We start from the raw sequence: 16,840 nt of genomic DNA on the forward strand, positions 1-16,840 counted from the left end.
TCACAAAAAGTATGGAGAGCTTCTTCATGCATGGTGTAGACAGCCTGTGCACTTTAGTATCACCATTTTTCCGTAAGACAAACAGAGCAGCTATCACAAAAAAAGATAACCTTCTAAGGTCACAAGGAATTTGACTGTTAAAGTCACACGTGGCTTGTTTGTTCATGATTTGAACACAGAGCTTTTTTAGTCGTTTAAAGAGAAATTGTGTCTTTCAAAGAGCAGTTTTTCCATGTAGGGAACTTACTGAATTCCAAAGCAACTTCTTTAAAAGGCAAAGAATTTAAATAATATGTTATTGAGACTTCATAAAAAATAGCCAGGCATCATGGTCGTGGACTGCCAGGCATCCAGAAATGTTTGTGGGATTATTCTTTTCCCTGTGTCCTATAAGTGGCTCAAGAGAAGGGATGTTTTCTCAGGACCTTTACCAGAGGGCTGGGCTTTGGTTGGATAAGAGGGTTGGCTGCTTTGCCTGCAAATCGACAAGAAAGAAAAAAAAATGGAAAAGAGGGAGGGCAGAGTCAGTGTTCGGGGAAGGCCTTTTTCAGCCCTTCTTCTCTTTCACTTTATAGGTCCTCCAAACACCCACCCACATACTGACACACACACACACACACACACACACAGATAGCAGAACCTACTAGACAAAGTCAGGAAGTGACATCACCTACAGGAAGAGAAGGCAAATATCTTTTTTCTCTTTTAGTGTGTTGTCTGTTTTCCTGAGGGAAGTTGGAGCCCCTTAAGACCGTTAGCAACTAGCAGAGAGAAAATTCAGAGGACCTAGAGGGGGCAGAGTCACTGAAGCAGGCTTTCACAGGGAGTTTAGAATCAAAGGATCCAGACACTCGAATCCTCCCTGAACTTCCCACAACTCTCCACCACATTCCAAATACTCCGCTGCAGGATTTCGGCCAGGTACAGTGCACAGAGATTTTCCATTCTGTAATGTCTTGTTTTGCTTTCCCACTGACAATTTGTTTCTTGTTGTTGCTGCACCACGAAATGAAAGAGTTTCAAGAAATTGCAGTGTCTGATGGAAAACTGGTAGAAAAAGAAGAAAACAAAGCATGCAAGCCACATTGCATGCTCTAACATGCTTCAGTGTGACTGCTCAGGCAAGTAGGGACAGAAATTGGTCAACAGTCACTTCCTCCTTCATACTGTCACTTTTGTATAAATCATAACTGTTTTCGTATCCCAAAGATGTCTGAGCTGAATCTTTAACTGAACCAGTGTCTCTCAGAGTTTAGGAGTGAATGAAGCTCTGTCTAACTCTCGTTTGTTATGGACATATTCAGAGCTATCGACTGACCACGTATTCAAGTTCCCCCAGTGGTGAGTTTTGAACTGAGATCAGGCAAACTATGAAAGCTAGTGGAAAGAGCCAATGGAGATGATCACATGTGTTTTTATTTTTAGCCATTGCCTTTTCCTCAGATTAAGACAGGAGGGACCCCAGTCCTCCAGAAGCTTTACAAACATGCGAGAGGCCTGTGGGTTGTGATTTTTGAGGTTATTTTGTCAATAGAAAGATAACAACACCCATATCAATATCACGTGTTGGGAGTACAGACTGGCATGAAGTGACAGAAACATCTGCTAATTCAAGTCACCAGAGCCTCAGTTACAACCGTGGGAAATTCTGAATACGGCAGTTAACCCTCTCCAGGCAGACGTTGCAGATTTGCAACAGTTAAGAACTAACAACCTGATTACCCCACATACATATTTTATGAGTTTTTTTTACTCAGAAGTACCACTGCAGGACTTGGTTGTGCATTAGCAACAAAAAACGTAATTTGGGCCTGAGAGGGTTAACAATGGGACTCAGGACTCAATGCGGCTGCATTATCATGTGTTGCAATCACAGCTGCTTTAATCTAGGTGTCAGATCTCTGGACATTCTTCCCACATCCTTCAAACGGTGAATAGAAATGTACAATTCAATTCGGTTTTGCCACGCTAACACGTTTACAAAACATATTTGAGACTATAAAATGTAACCGTCCATCTTCTTGTTTTAAAGTAAATCCTCCAAGTTAATATTTGTGTCCTTGGGCAACACACTTCACCCGTTGCCTACTGGTGGTGGTCAGAGGGCCCGGTGGCGCCAGTGTCCGGCAGCCTCGCCTCTGTCAGTGCGCCCCAGGGTGGCTGTGGCTACAATGTAGCTGCCATCACCAGTGTGTGAATGTGTGTGTGAATGGGTTGATGACTGGATGTAGTGTAAAGTGCTTTAGGGTCCTTAGGGACTTGTAAAGTGCTATACAAATACAGGCCATTTACCATTTACCATATTATATCAAATAAATTGTGCAATCATTACTGCTTCATTACCATGACATTCAAAACCTGTGAGGTCATGCTCCCAATACAAGCAAATCACCAGACAGATGGACAATAGTTTTGCACAAAAAATATCCATAAACTCTTAATTTAATTTCATATCCACTTTCTCAAGGAAGAATGGGCCGTTTTCTATCCATATTTAGTGTGTGTGTGTGTGTGTGTGCGTGCGTGCGTGCGTGCGTGTGTGTGTGTGTGTCCCGCACAAAATTAAAGTTGTGGTTCTGCCTTTAAGAGCATTAAAACTATTTGACTCAGGACATTTTCTCACACAGTCCTCTTGAGGACAGTTTAATCTTTAGTGGATCACAGCATACTATTCATTTTCCCAGTTATGCCTGACTCAATTGGCCTGACTTTTGGTACAGCAGACTGAAAGTGTTGCTATTTTTACTGGTAGCTGCAACTGAAAACTTTGCTTTGAGGTCATTTGGGTCACAAAGAGCAGCTGTGACTATAAAAAAACATTTTAGCTGGTCTTCTTTAGGAAAATGTAGGTTTTTGTTTTGTTTTTTTTACTTTATGGTAGCTATAACAATTGTTGTAATTAAATATTGCATGAATTGTTTTATCTTTTATGTTTTATTCACCCCAAAACATGCCTGTTATTGTCTTCACAGTGCCATCGTGCCAAATGAAAACAAGAGCTCCTTGCAGTCTCTACACGACAGACGCGAACCACCTGTGACCATTCCAAGAGCTGAAATCAGACTGGTTCCCCTCTCCCAGGAAGGCTACACGTTCTCATACTCCAACCTAATTATTTTTCATCATTGCGCACTCTCCCCTTATCTCAGGGGAAATAACTGAGTCAATGGCATTGTGTCTTGGTCAAGTGTTTAGCAAAGACAAAACATTTAGGCCAAAGAAGCGCTTTGAGCCCGGTACGCAGCGGTTTGAACTGTACAAGAAGGCCCAGGCTTCGCTCAAATCTGGCTTGGACCTGAGGAAAGTAGTTCAGCTCCCAGAAGGCGAGAACCTCAATGACTGGATTGCTGTTCACGTGGTGGATTTCTTCAACAGAATTAACCTAATCTATGGCACAGTGAGCGAGTACTGCAGCGAGCGCACGTGCCCTATCATGTCTGGGGGACTGAGATATGAGTACAGATGGCAGGACGGTAAAGACTACAAGAGACCCACCAAGCTGCCTGCTCTCAAGTACATGAATCTGCTGATGGACTGGATAGAGTCACTGATCAATAATGAGGAAATCTTCCCCACAAGAGTAGGTGTGTGTGAGGAGTTTACAAATGAAACCATCGGACTGCTCTTGAGTGCGTAAGCTAATACATGACTGAGTGCTGGCTGCAGAGATTTTATACTAAAGTGTCAGCACAGAGTGCAGAGGTTGTCTCCTTCATTAAGCTCACGAATGCAATGATTGAGTTCAAGGAGAGGTTAATTAGACAATAAAATGTTGACATTTAGAGGGGGTTGTTGACAAGGTGATCATAGTGTTAAATTAGAGGTGAGAACTTCATGCGTCACAGAAGCGTGAGCTCAGAGCCTCTCTGTGGCGCAGTGGTTAGCACTGACATTCTGGGACTTCTCTTTTCTTATGTCAAGCCTAGACATGCTAGTCAGGTATGATGAAAACATTTCCCACGAGTGTGAATGGGTTTTGTTTGTGTGTTAGTGCTTGACAACTCCTTCAGGGTGTTTCTGTCCCTCCGTTTGCTCAGTTATCACAATCCTCCATGGACCTGAGGGAGAATAAGACAGCAATGCTGTCTTCGCTTTGCTTAGAAATTAAATACGAATAATTAGATTGTTCTTCACACGGCCTTTTCAGCTCTTCAGCACAAAACACAGATATTTTTTATTAAGTGTTTTGGGATTGAAACACAAACTATTCAATAGATTATTTAGGAAATTCGGTAGATTAATAGCCCTATTGTAGATAAGCATGATTAATGATGCTTTTTAAATCTGCATACATGGTAAATCCATTTACAATTGAGTCCTACAGTTTCCTTTATCAAATCTATTATTTTATTAGACCAGCTTCTGAATAGAAGTCCTTTTATATCTTATTGTTTTCCTTCTTCATCCTAGGAGTACCTTTCCCCAAGAACTTCCAGCAGGTGTGCAAGAAGATCCTGAGCCGTCTCTTCCGGGTGTTTGTGCACGTTTACATCCATCACTTTGACAGCATCTGCAGTATGGGTGCAGAGGCCCACATCAATACCTGCTACAAACACTATTATTATTTCATCTCAGAGTTCAACCTCATTGATCACTCTGAGCTGGAGCCTCTGGTGAGACATCAGATGTATGAGTGTGAAGTGAGGATGCATATGAAAAAGGATCAGATGGAGGTTTTGTAACGGAGGAACTGTCAGTCTAGCAGAGAATATCTACCATCTTGCCAGCTTTATCCCAGCTGCGTGAATGTTTGATGTGCTTATTGTTCATCTTTGAGTAGGTGTGTTTTCCAGTTTAGCGTACATACAGTGGCTTGCAAAAGTATTCTGCCCCCTTGAAATTTTCCACAATTTGTCACATTACAGCCACAAACATGAATCATTTTTAGTGGAATTCCACATGAAAGACCAACACAAAGTGGTGCACACGTGAGAAGTGGAACGAAAATCAGACATGATTCCAAACCTTTTTTACAAATAAATAACTGCAAAGTGGGGTGTGCGTAATTATTCAGCCCTGAGTCAATACTTTGTAGAACCACCTTTTGCTGCAATTCCAGCTGCCAGTCTTTTAGGGTCTGTCTCTATTAGCTTTGCACATCTAGCAACTGAAATCCTTGCCCATTCTTCTTTGCAAAACAGCTCCAGCTCAGTCAGATTAGATGGACAGCATTTGTGAACAGCAGTTTTCAGATCTTGCCACAGATTCTTGATTGGATTTAGACACCAGACAGGTCAGGGATAAAGTTATTGAGAAATTTAAAGCAGGCTTAGGCTACAAAAAGATTTCCCAAGCCTTGAACATCCCACGGAGCACTGTTCAAGCGATCATTCAGAAATGGAAGGAGTATGGCACAACTGTAAACCTACCAAGACAAGGCCGTCCACCTAAACTCACAGGCCGAACAAGGAGAGCGCTGATCAGAAATGCAGCCAAGAGGCCCATGGTGACTCTGGAATCTGTCCGTAGGACAACTATTAGTCGTGCACTGCACAAAGTTGGCCTTTATGGTGGCAAGAAGAAAGCCATTATTAACAGAAAACCATAAGAAGTCCCGTTTGCAGTTTGCCACAAGCCATGTGGGGGACACAGCAAACATGTGGAAGAAGCTGCTCTGGTCAGATGAGACCAAAATGGAACTTTTTGGCTAAAATGCAAAACGCTATGTGTGGCGGAAAACTAACACAACACATCACTCTGAACACACCATCCCCACTGTCAGATATGGTGGTGGCAGCATCATGCTCTGGGGGTGCTTCTCTTCAGCAGGGACAGGGAAGCTGGTCAGAGTTGATGGGAAGATGGATGGAGCCAAATACAGGGCAATCTTGGAAGAAAACCTCTTGGAGTCTGCAAAAGACTTGCGACTGGGGCGGAGGTTCAGCTTCCAGCAGGACAACGACCCTAAACATAAAGCCAGGGCAACAATGGAATGGTTTAAAACCAAACATATCCATGTGTTAGACTGGCCCAGTCAAAGTCCAGATCTAAATCCAATCGAGAATCTGTGGCAAGATCTGAAAACTGCTGTTCACAAACGCTGTCCATCTAATCTGACTGAGCTGGAGCTGTTTTGCAAAGAAGAATGGGCAAAGATTTCAGTCTGTAGATGTGCAAAGCTGGTAGAGACAGACCCTAAAAGACTGGCAGCTGGAATTGCAGCAAAAGGTGGTTCAACAAAGTATTGACTCAGGGGGCTGAATAATTATTTATTTGTAAAAAAAAAGGTTTGGAATCATGTCTGATTTTCATTCCACTTCTCACGTGTGCACCACTTTGTGTTGGTCTTTCATGTGGAATTCCAATAAAATTGATTCATGTTTGTGGCTGTAATGTGACAAAATGTGGGAAGGTTCAAGGGGGCCGAATACTTTTGCAAGCCACTGTACATAGAAGGCACCGACAATAAAATCACTCAGTCTGAAGCTCATAGCGTTCTCACTAAGATAATATATTCCATATGACACACAAATTTAATTAGTTTTCACTCAGTTTTCCAGCATGAACAAAATGTATCCAGGAAATGGCTAGGTCTGATGAGAAAAGACTCATAAGAGAATCTGCTGACTTTGGATAGTCATGTGATTAAAGATTGTACTTGTTTCTGTTTTCCAACTAAGGAGCCTCTATCGCATGTGAGCTGATGGGGAATGGTGTTCCAAGTGTCAATAAAAAGCTGCAGTTATCATCATTACCTCGCTTGGGCTGCATAATTCCCCCTGCAATGTGAAAACAGGGACAAGGCATTAATGTCAACACGCTGCATAAAGATAAATCTTTTGAATAGACCTCGTTTTATTGCCCCACCTCTTGTGCCCCAGGAAATTATGTTTGTTTTTAGTCTTCAAGGAGCAACTGCTTTCTTTCTCAGAATCATGACGGTGTAAATATTCATTTTCTCAAACAACATATTAGACTCTATCTATTAACATCTCCTCTTTTTCTTTTCCTGCAGAAAGAGATGACAGAGAAGATATGCAATTAGACAAAGCCACATGGACAAAGGAGTTTACATTATGACGTTATCTGAGCCCCTTGAGAAAACTTCCGCATCAAAACACCAGACAGAGAACTGCTTTGTGTACACTTGTACGAGTGGTTTCCAAGCATATGACATGGCCCATAAACTCAGTAGACTTCTGCAGATGGTGGCAAAGTTCCTTTACAGAACTTTTCACTTCACATTCATTATGGTGCTGTGAGTTTCCTCATTATTCTGTATTGTTTTATACACTGCATCTCCTGTACTCTGTCTTTCCTCTTGTGCATGTATATGTTTTATCTTCGTGTAAGTTTTGATGCATTGTTTGTTTTCTCGTTGACCAGAGTTTGTATTTTGTACGATGTGTTTTCACTGTTTAAAATCTGATTTAAGGGCATAAAAGTTCTTCCCATCAGCCAATCGCGTCTGCTTTCATTTTCGCAGGAAAAAGAAAATCACAACAACAACAGATATAGCATACTTATTATCACTGCTCACTTGCCAAACCTGTTACATGGATAAATAAAGGCCATCATCATGCACCAAAAATCCCCACTACGTGGACTGAGGCGTGGTGACGAACCCTGCCAAGTGACGTTGCATCAGTGCGGTCACGCTACCAATGGGAGAGGAGTTAATCCGGAAAGGGGCGGGGCAAACGTCTGCTCTCGCGTTTTCCCGCCCGGTACGTCATCAGCTGTTTGGACTGATTGATAACAGAAAGCAATGGGAACTTACATCAGCTGTCACAGGCTTTGACTGCAGGGATTTGGCTGGCGTGGAGTCCACGTTTGAAGGGTTTGTTGCATTTGTGGTTTTATTTTAACGTCGCTTAAACAGTCTCTGAATACAGTTAGAAACTGGTCATGTAAATCGGTTTAGCAAGCTATCTGAGTTCTTTCTTGCTAGCTGGGGCTAACAACAGCTATAGTAGGCAGCCACCGCTAGCTCTGGCTTTTGTAATGCCGTAATGATCTTTTATACAGAATTCCCTCCTGGTAACTAGGACAACGTTGCTAATGTTAAGTAATTATCTAAGTGGACGTTGTTGGCTGTCCGTACACATATTTATTAACTTCAGTATCGATACAAACTGCTGGTATAACTCCATTAGCTAACAGCTAATTATCAGTTTTGTGTTTTTCTAACCGAAACATAACATTTAACTAGTATGAACTAACTAATTCAATAAACTTTGCTGTAAGTGAATATTCTGCGGTCATGTAGATGAACAGTAACCGCAAACTCAGAGCGATACACAATGTAATACCAAAGAATGAAAGAAAGAGGAAACTGGAACACATAAGCTAACGCTGGGCGGTGTCTTCTCCATTGCTCTAGCCTTTTGCCTCATCACTGCATTGTATTTAGTTGTTACGTATGTTTACGTGACTAACTATATTTGTATGTGGCAGTTGGCAGATATGGTGAGGCACGGCGTGATGACGGAGTTGCAGCCCTTCCAGCCCTCCCTCCAGGTGATCTACTCTATGATTAGTGGTGATTACAAAAGCTGACTTCCTGAAACATGTCTGATAAGATAAAAGGACCAGAAAATGGTGCACAGTAGTTTCATCAAAGCACTGTGCCCTGTTGTTTGAATGTTTCTGGTAAAGTTCAGATAAGGCCTGTCACGGAGTTTCCAGTATTATCATATTGATCACTGTTTTGGCAGACTGCCATAGGTGGTTGTAATGATCAAAGTAGTGGTGATGCATCCCTATAACTGCAGTTAGTCATTTTACAGTTGCAAGCCTATGATATGTACAGAACATTTTATTATATTATGGATTAGTGTTTATTTTTAGTATTTATTACCAAGGCCAAATTAAAATTTTCCTTTTTTGCTTTTTTCATTTGCTTTTTCTCTACTGTACCAACATTGATCACTGGCTGATTTTGCACTATTCCCTCCCCCTGTCCCCCCCGTATGGCCTCCTTCTCTGTAACAGGGTAACTCCCTTGCTTTGGGCCAAGTAGGGCAAAACTGTGGGAGCATTCAGGAGAACCGAAATACCTCAGAGGAAAGACAGAATCTTTCCCAAGACCCAGCAGGTACAAATGCTTTACTTTTCCTAGCATTTCTATAGCTTTGTAAACTTTACAAAGCGAGAGCACTGTGCAAAAAAATTGCAATGTTTTAATTTGTGTGTATGGATTCATTTCTGCCTCTACAGAGTGTGAAAAAAGCCAGCCAGTGAACATCCCAGATACAGGTAAACGAAAGAAGAAGAAAAGAACTAGAGCGACAGACAGCTCCACTGGCACTTTTGATGGTAAGTAGGCTAAAACTGAAACACATGCAGTACGTGTGAAAGCAGGAAAATTGACCAACACTTCATATTTTCTTCAGATCTCTACAAATTGACTCATGAGGTGCTCGGCCAGGGAGCATATGCTAAAGTTCAAGGATGTATCAGCCTGCAGAATGGACATGAGTATGCCGTGAAGGTAAGTAGGGACAGTTTTGCCAAATTTAAATGTCATTTGAACAGGTTGGGTTGCTCTTTAATGGCAACATTTTCTTTAAAGCTGTACTGCATTTTTTTTTTTTTTTTTTTATTAAAGTCAATCAAAATGTCCATTGAATCACAATTTCTGCTGCTCGCCTTCATAGATCATAGAAAAGAGTGCAGGACACAGCCGCAGCAGAGTCTTTCGAGAAGTGGAGACTCTTTATCAGTGTCAAGGAAATAAGTGAGTTGATTTTTGTCTGATTAATATTTTAAAAAAAAAAATGAGAGAGAAAAGAAAACTTATCCAGAATAAAAACAATTCTGATCACCTAAACATATCGTTGTCCAGGAATATTTTGGAATTGATTGAATTCTTTGAGGACAACAACTGCTTTTATTTGGTATTTGAAAAGCTGCGTGGTGGTAAGTGTGAATAATTAACACAACAGTTATGTAATGCAAACAGAGCTGTTGCCAGATGGCTCATTATGAGCGCACAAATATACCCGTGAGTGATCCTCTTCTCTTTCTGCAGGTTCTATTCTTACACATATCCAAAACCGAAAGCACTTTGATGAACTGGAGGCTAGTAAGGTAGTGAAAGATATTGCCCAAGCTCTCGACTTTTTACACACAAAAGGTAGGTCAAAATTCAAGCAGGTGTTCTGCTGAAATCCAAAGGAAATAGAGGTTTTGTTTTTGTTTTTGAGTGTAAAGGTGACAGTGTTTTTGTTTGCAGGCATTGCCCATAGAGACCTTAAGCTAGAAAACATACTCTGTGAATACACTGATCAGGTAATTGGCATTTAATGAGTTGAGAAAGGCATTAATTATCCCTTAAGGTTTATAATTTAACAACATAATCATATATTTACTCTCTTTCTACTTAGGTGTCGCCAGTAAAGATCTGTGACTTTGATCTAGGAAGTGGAGTAAAGCTCAGCAGTGCCTGTACACCCATAACAACCCCAGAGCTCACAACACCAGTAAGTGTCTAATTCTAAATTGTTGGCCAAGTATAGACACATAATATTGTCCAATTAACTAATAAGGGATTACACTGACTTACCTCTTCTTTGCTTTTGATCTTTGCCCTCTCTCAGTGTGGCTCGGCAGAGTACATGGCTCCAGAAGTAGTCGAGGTGTTCACTGATGAGGCCTCCTTCTACGACAAACGCTGCGATCTGTGGAGCCTCGGGGTCATCCTCTACATCTTACTGAGTGGCAGCCCACCCTTCACAGGACACTGTGGCTCTGACTGTGGCTGGGATCGGGGAGAAAGATGCAGAACATGCCAGGTATGCCCCCTCCAATCAGCACTGTTGTTTAGCATCCATCCCATGGATAATTGCTCAGCTCAGCAGTGTTTGCACCAGAGATTCACTGTGTGTCCCCGCTTATCATTCTGAAATGAAGACATTATAAATAATATAAAACTACAGACTAGCGGTCTTAAAAGAACACATGATTTGTCCATGGTAGACAGTTCAAATAAAGTAACTAAAAAATTTTCTTTTTTTGCTGTATACTGGCTTAATTAAGAAACATAATTAGTAATGTAGGTAAAGTTAGGCTTAGATGTAGGTTGAAATCTCTTTTTAAAAAAAAAAAAAAAAAATGAGAAAAGCCCATGTATAGGAGCACTACGGCTGATTTGGCTTTAGCTGTTGACCCATATGTCAAATGCTCTTATGTGAATTATTCAGAAAAGCCAAACACTTTCAGTACAGTTTGGGGTTTTGTTTTTTTGTTTTGTAGTAGAGTATTAGGGCTGAGAAGAAATGGGAAGAGGTTCTGTAGATTTACCAGGGAAAACCTTGTTTTAGCTTTCACTTCATCTAGATGGATGTCGTCGGTTCTTCTTCCATTATCTTGGCTTGAGCGGAGTTTTGGTTTGGTTTATTGAATTTTGTGCTGCTTGGAGAAAAAGCTCACTTTTGTAAAGAAGGTGTGAGGTCTGAATTTATAATGCACAACAGAATGACAACACCATTACAAAAATGAATGCAGCACAATAATGCAGCGTGCGTGCGCGCGCGTGTGTGTGTGTGTGTGTGTGTAAATGGCATGTACTTATCAGCAGGTTATTTGATCTTCTCCCCTCAGAGTCACCTGTTTGAGAGCATCCAGCAGGGCAAATATGAATTTCCAGACAAGGACTGGGCCCACATCACAGTGGGTGCCAAGGACCTCATATCAAAGCTGTTGGTTCGGGACGCCACTCTGCGCCTCAGTGCTGCTCAGGTCCTCAAGCACCCTTGGGTGCAGGGGGTGGGTATAATTACATTTGAGCACTACTTGTCTAATGTTAGACAGCTGGAATTATTGTCCTTATTTTCCAGCTGTGAGTTTTTTTTTTCTTTCTTTCTTTCTTTTATTTATTTATTTTTTTCCAGAATGCTCCAGAGAGAGGTCTTCCAACTCCTCGTGTTCTGCAGAGGTCTGTCTTTATTTTAGCTCCGTTTCTGTGGTTGAAGTAGAATCAGACCTTTAGTGTTTGTGGTTTTTCATAGGAAACTAGAGTTTCTGCACATACCTTTGTTTATGAACAACTTTTTTTTTTAATTTTGAGAACAATTTCAGGTTCTCTCTGCTTCAAGATGGTTTTTGTTTTTGTTTTTTTGTTTTTTAAGATGGAAAATATTGGGATAGATGAAACAAGGATCTAGGATACTTTATTCTAATCACATTATTAAAGTGAGAAGTGGCAGAAATGTGCTTAGATGTCTCTCATATCTTTTTCTGCCTTCTTTCTTGTTCTAGGAACAGCAGCACCAAAGATCTGACCCAGTTTGCAGCAGAAGCCATCGCCTTCAACCGGCAGCTATCCCAGCACGAGGAGCAGCGGGAGGACGTCGGAGCCATCGTTTGCTCCATGAGGCTTTCTCCTCCTTCTAACTCCAGGCTGGCTCGCAGACGGGCACAGTCCAGTGCTCTCCGGCACGGAGACTTTGCACCCACTTCAGATGACGCCACAGCCTGAGGGTCCTTAACCTCCTTATCGTGTTATCTGAATAATTTTAGTTACCTCCTGTGTGGATTTTTATTTTTATAGGGAGCCTTGTAGGATTGGTCACACAGTATGGAAAGTGTCTCTGTTGTTGAAAGTCCTCTCCTTGGCCAGTAGTCTTATCAGTGAGAGTTTGAACATCAAGTGCGCAGTTAAACCTCAGCTTCTGCCTACTAATAGAAAACAGTAAAACTTCCAGGATTTGGCCAGGAGTTATTTAAGCTGATGAGTATTTTTAACACAGGTTTGATTTTCTTTCAGAACAACTTTGGCTTTAAGAAATTTATGTATTGTCTTCACAGGTTGGGTTAGTCATCGTTACCCAAAACACCAGAAACTGCTCTCAGTGCCAGCAGTTTTTACTAAAATACATATCAACACCAAAAACAGCATTTTAAGAATCAGGACAGCTACGCAGCAGCAGCTGCTGCTTTAATGCAATATCGTCTTATAGGTAGATTTTATTTTATTTTATTACTTGTTTTTCCAGCTGTGAATTAGTTATTTTATTTGAAAGCTTTTTAGTGACTAAAGAAAAGGGATTTTTTTGTTGCTTTTTTAAAGCATGTTTTCTTTTCTTTTTTTAATTTTTTTTATATGATTTTTATGTGTGAATGTATGTGATTTAAGTGATAAAAACAGACAACACTTAGAGGAGTCTGAGGGTTAAACAGGGCCTTTCCCCTGTTTTACCTGTTGACTCTTTTGTCGAGCTGTGTCTTCATGACTACCTGAGAGTGTGGCTGGAGGTTGCAGAAACTCATGGAGTGAGACTGGATCTTAAAGTTTTTTTTCTTCATGTCAATACAAGCTACCTGCAGCACTGATGTACTTTAAAATAAATATCTTATTTAGTTTGCCCAGAATGGGAGGTTCTTGTGTTTTTAAAGCTTCACCAATGATATGAATTTGACACTTAAAAATAGTATTTATCTTTTCAGCGCTTTTGCTATAACTTCTCGTTGGAGGTCATGTTTGGTGTTGTGATGCAGATTATTCCAAGAGGTTTTGCTTAATTTCTTATTGTCTTAGTGATCTTATATATATATATTTTTTTTAAGTCTAAATTACTTGAAATGTGAAAATTGCATTTGTTTTAAGTTTTATGCAGTTCATGAGACTTAAAGCTGAACTGTGGGACTTTTATATATAATGTTAATGTGTGCACACAAAGATTATTCACCCTATGAGCAGCAGGTATGGTCTCTGTATTTTGTAGTGTTCCTGATTCCTGGGCTGGCTCGCTGGCTTAGATCAACCAGCAGTGACTGGGTTTGCCAGTCCTCAAAAGAGCTGCAGCTAAAGCAAATGGTGTGGCTTAAAAAAGTAGAACGGGACTGAGCGAGATCGTTTGCTGCTTCAGATAAGTGTCACTGGGAGGGAAAGCGGTTGACAGCGAGTAGAAACGTTTAGCGGTGGATAAGCCTTTCCTTGTTCTAGATTTGCATCACAAGCACTTGTTGATGGTATCTGTGTAATCTACCTGTTACAAGCCCTGCATGGCTGGTTTAAAGGGATGAGAGAATAGTTTATGTTACACTAGTGAGATACGTGATTCCATTCTGTGAAGTGAGTTTATAAAACTGTTAAATATTTTTTTAATCGTCCCTGTTTTGATTTTGTCTGTGCCAATGGAAACTGTTATGGATGAACTGAGAATTCTTTGATATTTTCTGGTTTTTGATTTTGTTTTTAGAAGAAGCTACTTTTTCTTTATGTTGTCTTATAATTTAGACTGTCTGTGTTTGAATGGGATCTCCAAAGACTCCTGTTTATCATACCTTACAAAGTTTATGTGCCAGTGCCAACTCATTCCCTTATTTCACACTGTTGCCATGGACAACCCATCCCTATAGCAACTAAGGGCCTTCATAGGCTGGCATGAATTGATGGAGATTTGCTCAGAATGAATACACATGTTAGGAAACGACTGCTTGCTATGATAAAGCCCCCACACTAGTATGATTCATAAAAGAAGCTGTTTGTTTCCCTCCGTCTACTTGAGATGGCCTAGAATGAGATGCAGTAATTGGTATGCGATTATAGAGTCGCTCTGAAATGTGTCAAAGCTCATATGGGGTCCTATGCATAAAGCTCTCATGTGTAGAGCGTGTTTTCACTGACATGTTGTGTTCTCAATAAAAAGCTCTTCTTGTCTAAGCTGTGTTACATCAAGACAATATTACTGTGTTGTGCACTCAAAGGTCTCGTTCACAAGACGTGAGCAAATGGATTTTTGTTTTCACTGCAGCAGATGTGCTTTAGTTTACAAAGATTTATTTCAGTCAGGAGTGATAAATGGTAACAACTCATTGTTTTGGACTAAACAGCTGAGGAGGGGACAGGAGATGGTGAATAACCTCTACGCACACTGGTAAGAAACAGAGGCCGTGTCCTTGCTGAGACTTCTTTGAAAAGCAAAGGAGAAAGAGGAGCGAGGCCATAGTCTCGAGCCTTTTTTCTTTTTTGCACTTTAATAACCCAGGTTTCACAAACTTTTCCCATCATTAGATTTAAGGAAATAAACATCAGATAGATGTAGGAGTGCAGTGGTGTGTGTGTTTCCACTTTTCCCGAGAGCACCTTTAATGTGACACGTTAGAAGCTTAAGCACTTCAGAGGGTGATGGCTGTGATTGGGCTGTTTGTTTGAAGCAGCTCCACAGCGCAGCCAGTGGCCGATATTCAGCAGTGCATCAGCTGCAGATCACTCCGCTGCTCACCTGCAGGAGGAGCAGATCACACCCGCCGCTCCTGTGCAACATGACACACGGACAAAGCGCCCAAACGGCCAGAGTCATGTGTCCGATGTAAGGTAAGCGACACAGAATGGTGCAGAGAAATTTTGCAGCAAGTGTTGCTTTCAGGTTTGTGTGTGTGTCTGTGGACCATCGGCGAGAGAACAAGACTGTTTTTATATTTGCAGATTCTCACTTGGCATTATCAGCGTTGTTGCCTTCGATGAATTGTATTCGCGCTTTAATGTTGTTGAGGTTTAAAGTCTCATAACTAATGCGTTTAATTAGACGGGAATGCTCACAGTTTTTTAACAGCTAAGAAATTACTTTGGAAGAAAAAAAAGTTGCCAGAGGTCAAAATCAGAAGAATGAAAAGTCTTTAAAACATTTGCACTGCTTCTAAAATGTGTCATGTTACTTTTCAGCCTCTCTTTCTAAAGAGATCAAATGATCTATTTTCAGCCATTTGTCTGATCAACAGCTTCTCTGAGCTCTCCTGAGACATGGTGCTACCTGAAAAAAACTCCAGTTCATCTGCTCCCAAGAAGACCCCCGAGCAGCATGCTCCGAGGCACCAGAGCATGCCCTCTCCAGCCCTGTGCTGCGCCTGTGGGCTGTGCATCATGCTGGCTGGCATCAACATCACCCTGGTGGGAGCTTTTGCGTTTGGTACCTTTATCCCTACAAGCAATCCTCCCATCTTCATTGGGCCTCTTCTTTTACTCATAGCGCTGGCTTTCTTTACAGCCTGCTGTGTCATCAGCAGGAGACCTCAAGCCCACACTGCCCATAAGGCCAAAGGAGGTGAGAAATGGGCGCTGATGAGGATGGGGGCAGTTGCTTTTGAGATGGAGACGAGCGAGCACACGCTTCAGGACACGACAGCTGTCCAGCTCAGCCCCACCAACTCCCCTAGCTCATCTCACAAATCCAGCTCCATCCAAGGGGAAGCCACTGCCCTGCCTTCCTGTCAGGATGAAGCCACTGAGCAGCACACAGAGACCTGTGGCACTGGTGTTACTGGAGATAAACCCACTCTGAGCTCTGACTCCCGGGAGAGCACTTCCACATAGATCAGATCACTACATAGCGTGGACTTTGTTCTGTTTACACTGTCTGGCGTGACTGCAAGGATTAATTGCTACTATAAGTTATAAGCTAAGTCGTACTTTATTCATGCCAAAGTTGGTAAACTCAAATAACACATGACTTAAGTAACTAGAATGATGGCGTGGTAATATGATACAAGAGCGAAAAGGCCTGCAGACTCAGCCTGTGAGCGTAAATGTATTGTGCAAACTCCCTGATAATTATTCCGTGTGTTTCAGGAAGTTGTACTTTTACTGCCCTGTCCCAGGATGTACATTATCTTTCCAGGAAATGAAACAGGGAAGGAGATGATACTGTAATCCAAGTGCCTGTGTTATGTAGTTCTTGTTGTAGAACACATCTAGTGATTGTGTATTCATTGTGTATTCGTTTCCTATGGATTGATTTTGGTTAGTGTTTGCCACCTTTGTGAAGGAGGATCAGTGCAGTTATAAAAGCCGGGTGAATGCAGTCACAGCTTTTCTACACACTTCAACATAACTTTTCTTTCTTCTTCTTATTTCCTGCACCAGCTGCTTTGAGTGATGGTGTAACCTTGAGCTGTG

The 16,840-nt window shown here is 41.5% G+C and overlaps 3 protein-coding genes across 5 annotated transcripts; all 3 read left to right on the forward strand.

The window, feature by feature from the left end:
• Positions 1-608: 608 nt before the first annotated feature.
• Positions 609-7,397, forward strand: mob3c (MOB kinase activator 3C). Of its 2 annotated transcripts, none has more exons than XM_080297885.1 (4): positions 609-921; positions 2,973-3,584; positions 4,411-4,613; positions 6,621-7,397. In XM_080297885.1, the coding sequence occupies exons 2-4, from the start codon at positions 3,167-3,169 to the stop codon at positions 6,642-6,644; spliced, it is 645 nt and encodes a 214-aa protein (XP_080154011.1). In that variant the 5' UTR covers positions 609-921; positions 2,973-3,166; the 3' UTR covers positions 6,645-7,397. The 2 variants fall into 2 exon arrangements, with proteins under 2 accessions (XP_080154011.1, XP_026013893.1); XM_026158108.2 differs by having other exon boundaries at positions 6,956-7,397.
• Positions 7,398-7,639: 242 nt separating this feature from the next.
• On the forward strand, positions 7,640-13,314 carry mknk1 (MAPK interacting serine/threonine kinase 1). 2 transcript variants are annotated; one of them, XM_026158106.2, is made up of 14 exons: positions 7,640-7,780; positions 8,398-8,460; positions 8,935-9,037; positions 9,160-9,258; positions 9,336-9,433; positions 9,600-9,679; positions 9,788-9,861; positions 9,974-10,078; positions 10,178-10,233; positions 10,329-10,424; positions 10,542-10,736; positions 11,545-11,709; positions 11,835-11,878; positions 12,202-13,314. In XM_026158106.2, exons 2-14 carry the CDS (start codon positions 8,407-8,409, stop codon positions 12,419-12,421), a joined length of 1,389 nt encoding a protein of 462 aa, XP_026013891.1. In that variant the 5' UTR covers positions 7,640-7,780; positions 8,398-8,406; the 3' UTR covers positions 12,422-13,314. The 2 variants fall into 2 exon arrangements, with proteins under 2 accessions (XP_026013891.1, XP_026013892.1); XM_026158107.2 differs by lacking the exon at positions 11,835-11,878.
• Positions 13,315-15,132: 1,818 nt separating this feature from the next.
• Positions 15,133-16,391, forward strand: LOC145424514 (transmembrane protein 275-like). The gene is made up of 2 exons (XM_080297886.1): positions 15,133-15,262; positions 15,667-16,391. Exon 2 carries the CDS (start codon positions 15,689-15,691, stop codon positions 16,256-16,258), a length of 570 nt encoding a protein of 189 aa, XP_080154012.1. The 5' UTR covers positions 15,133-15,262; positions 15,667-15,688; the 3' UTR covers positions 16,259-16,391.
• Positions 16,392-16,840: the final 449 nt, after the last annotated feature.

Source organism: Astatotilapia calliptera, chromosome 23, assembly GCF_964374335.1.
Source record: "Astatotilapia calliptera chromosome 23, fAstCal68.1, whole genome shotgun sequence".
Taxonomy (NCBI): domain Eukaryota; kingdom Metazoa; phylum Chordata; class Actinopteri; order Cichliformes; family Cichlidae; genus Astatotilapia; species Astatotilapia calliptera.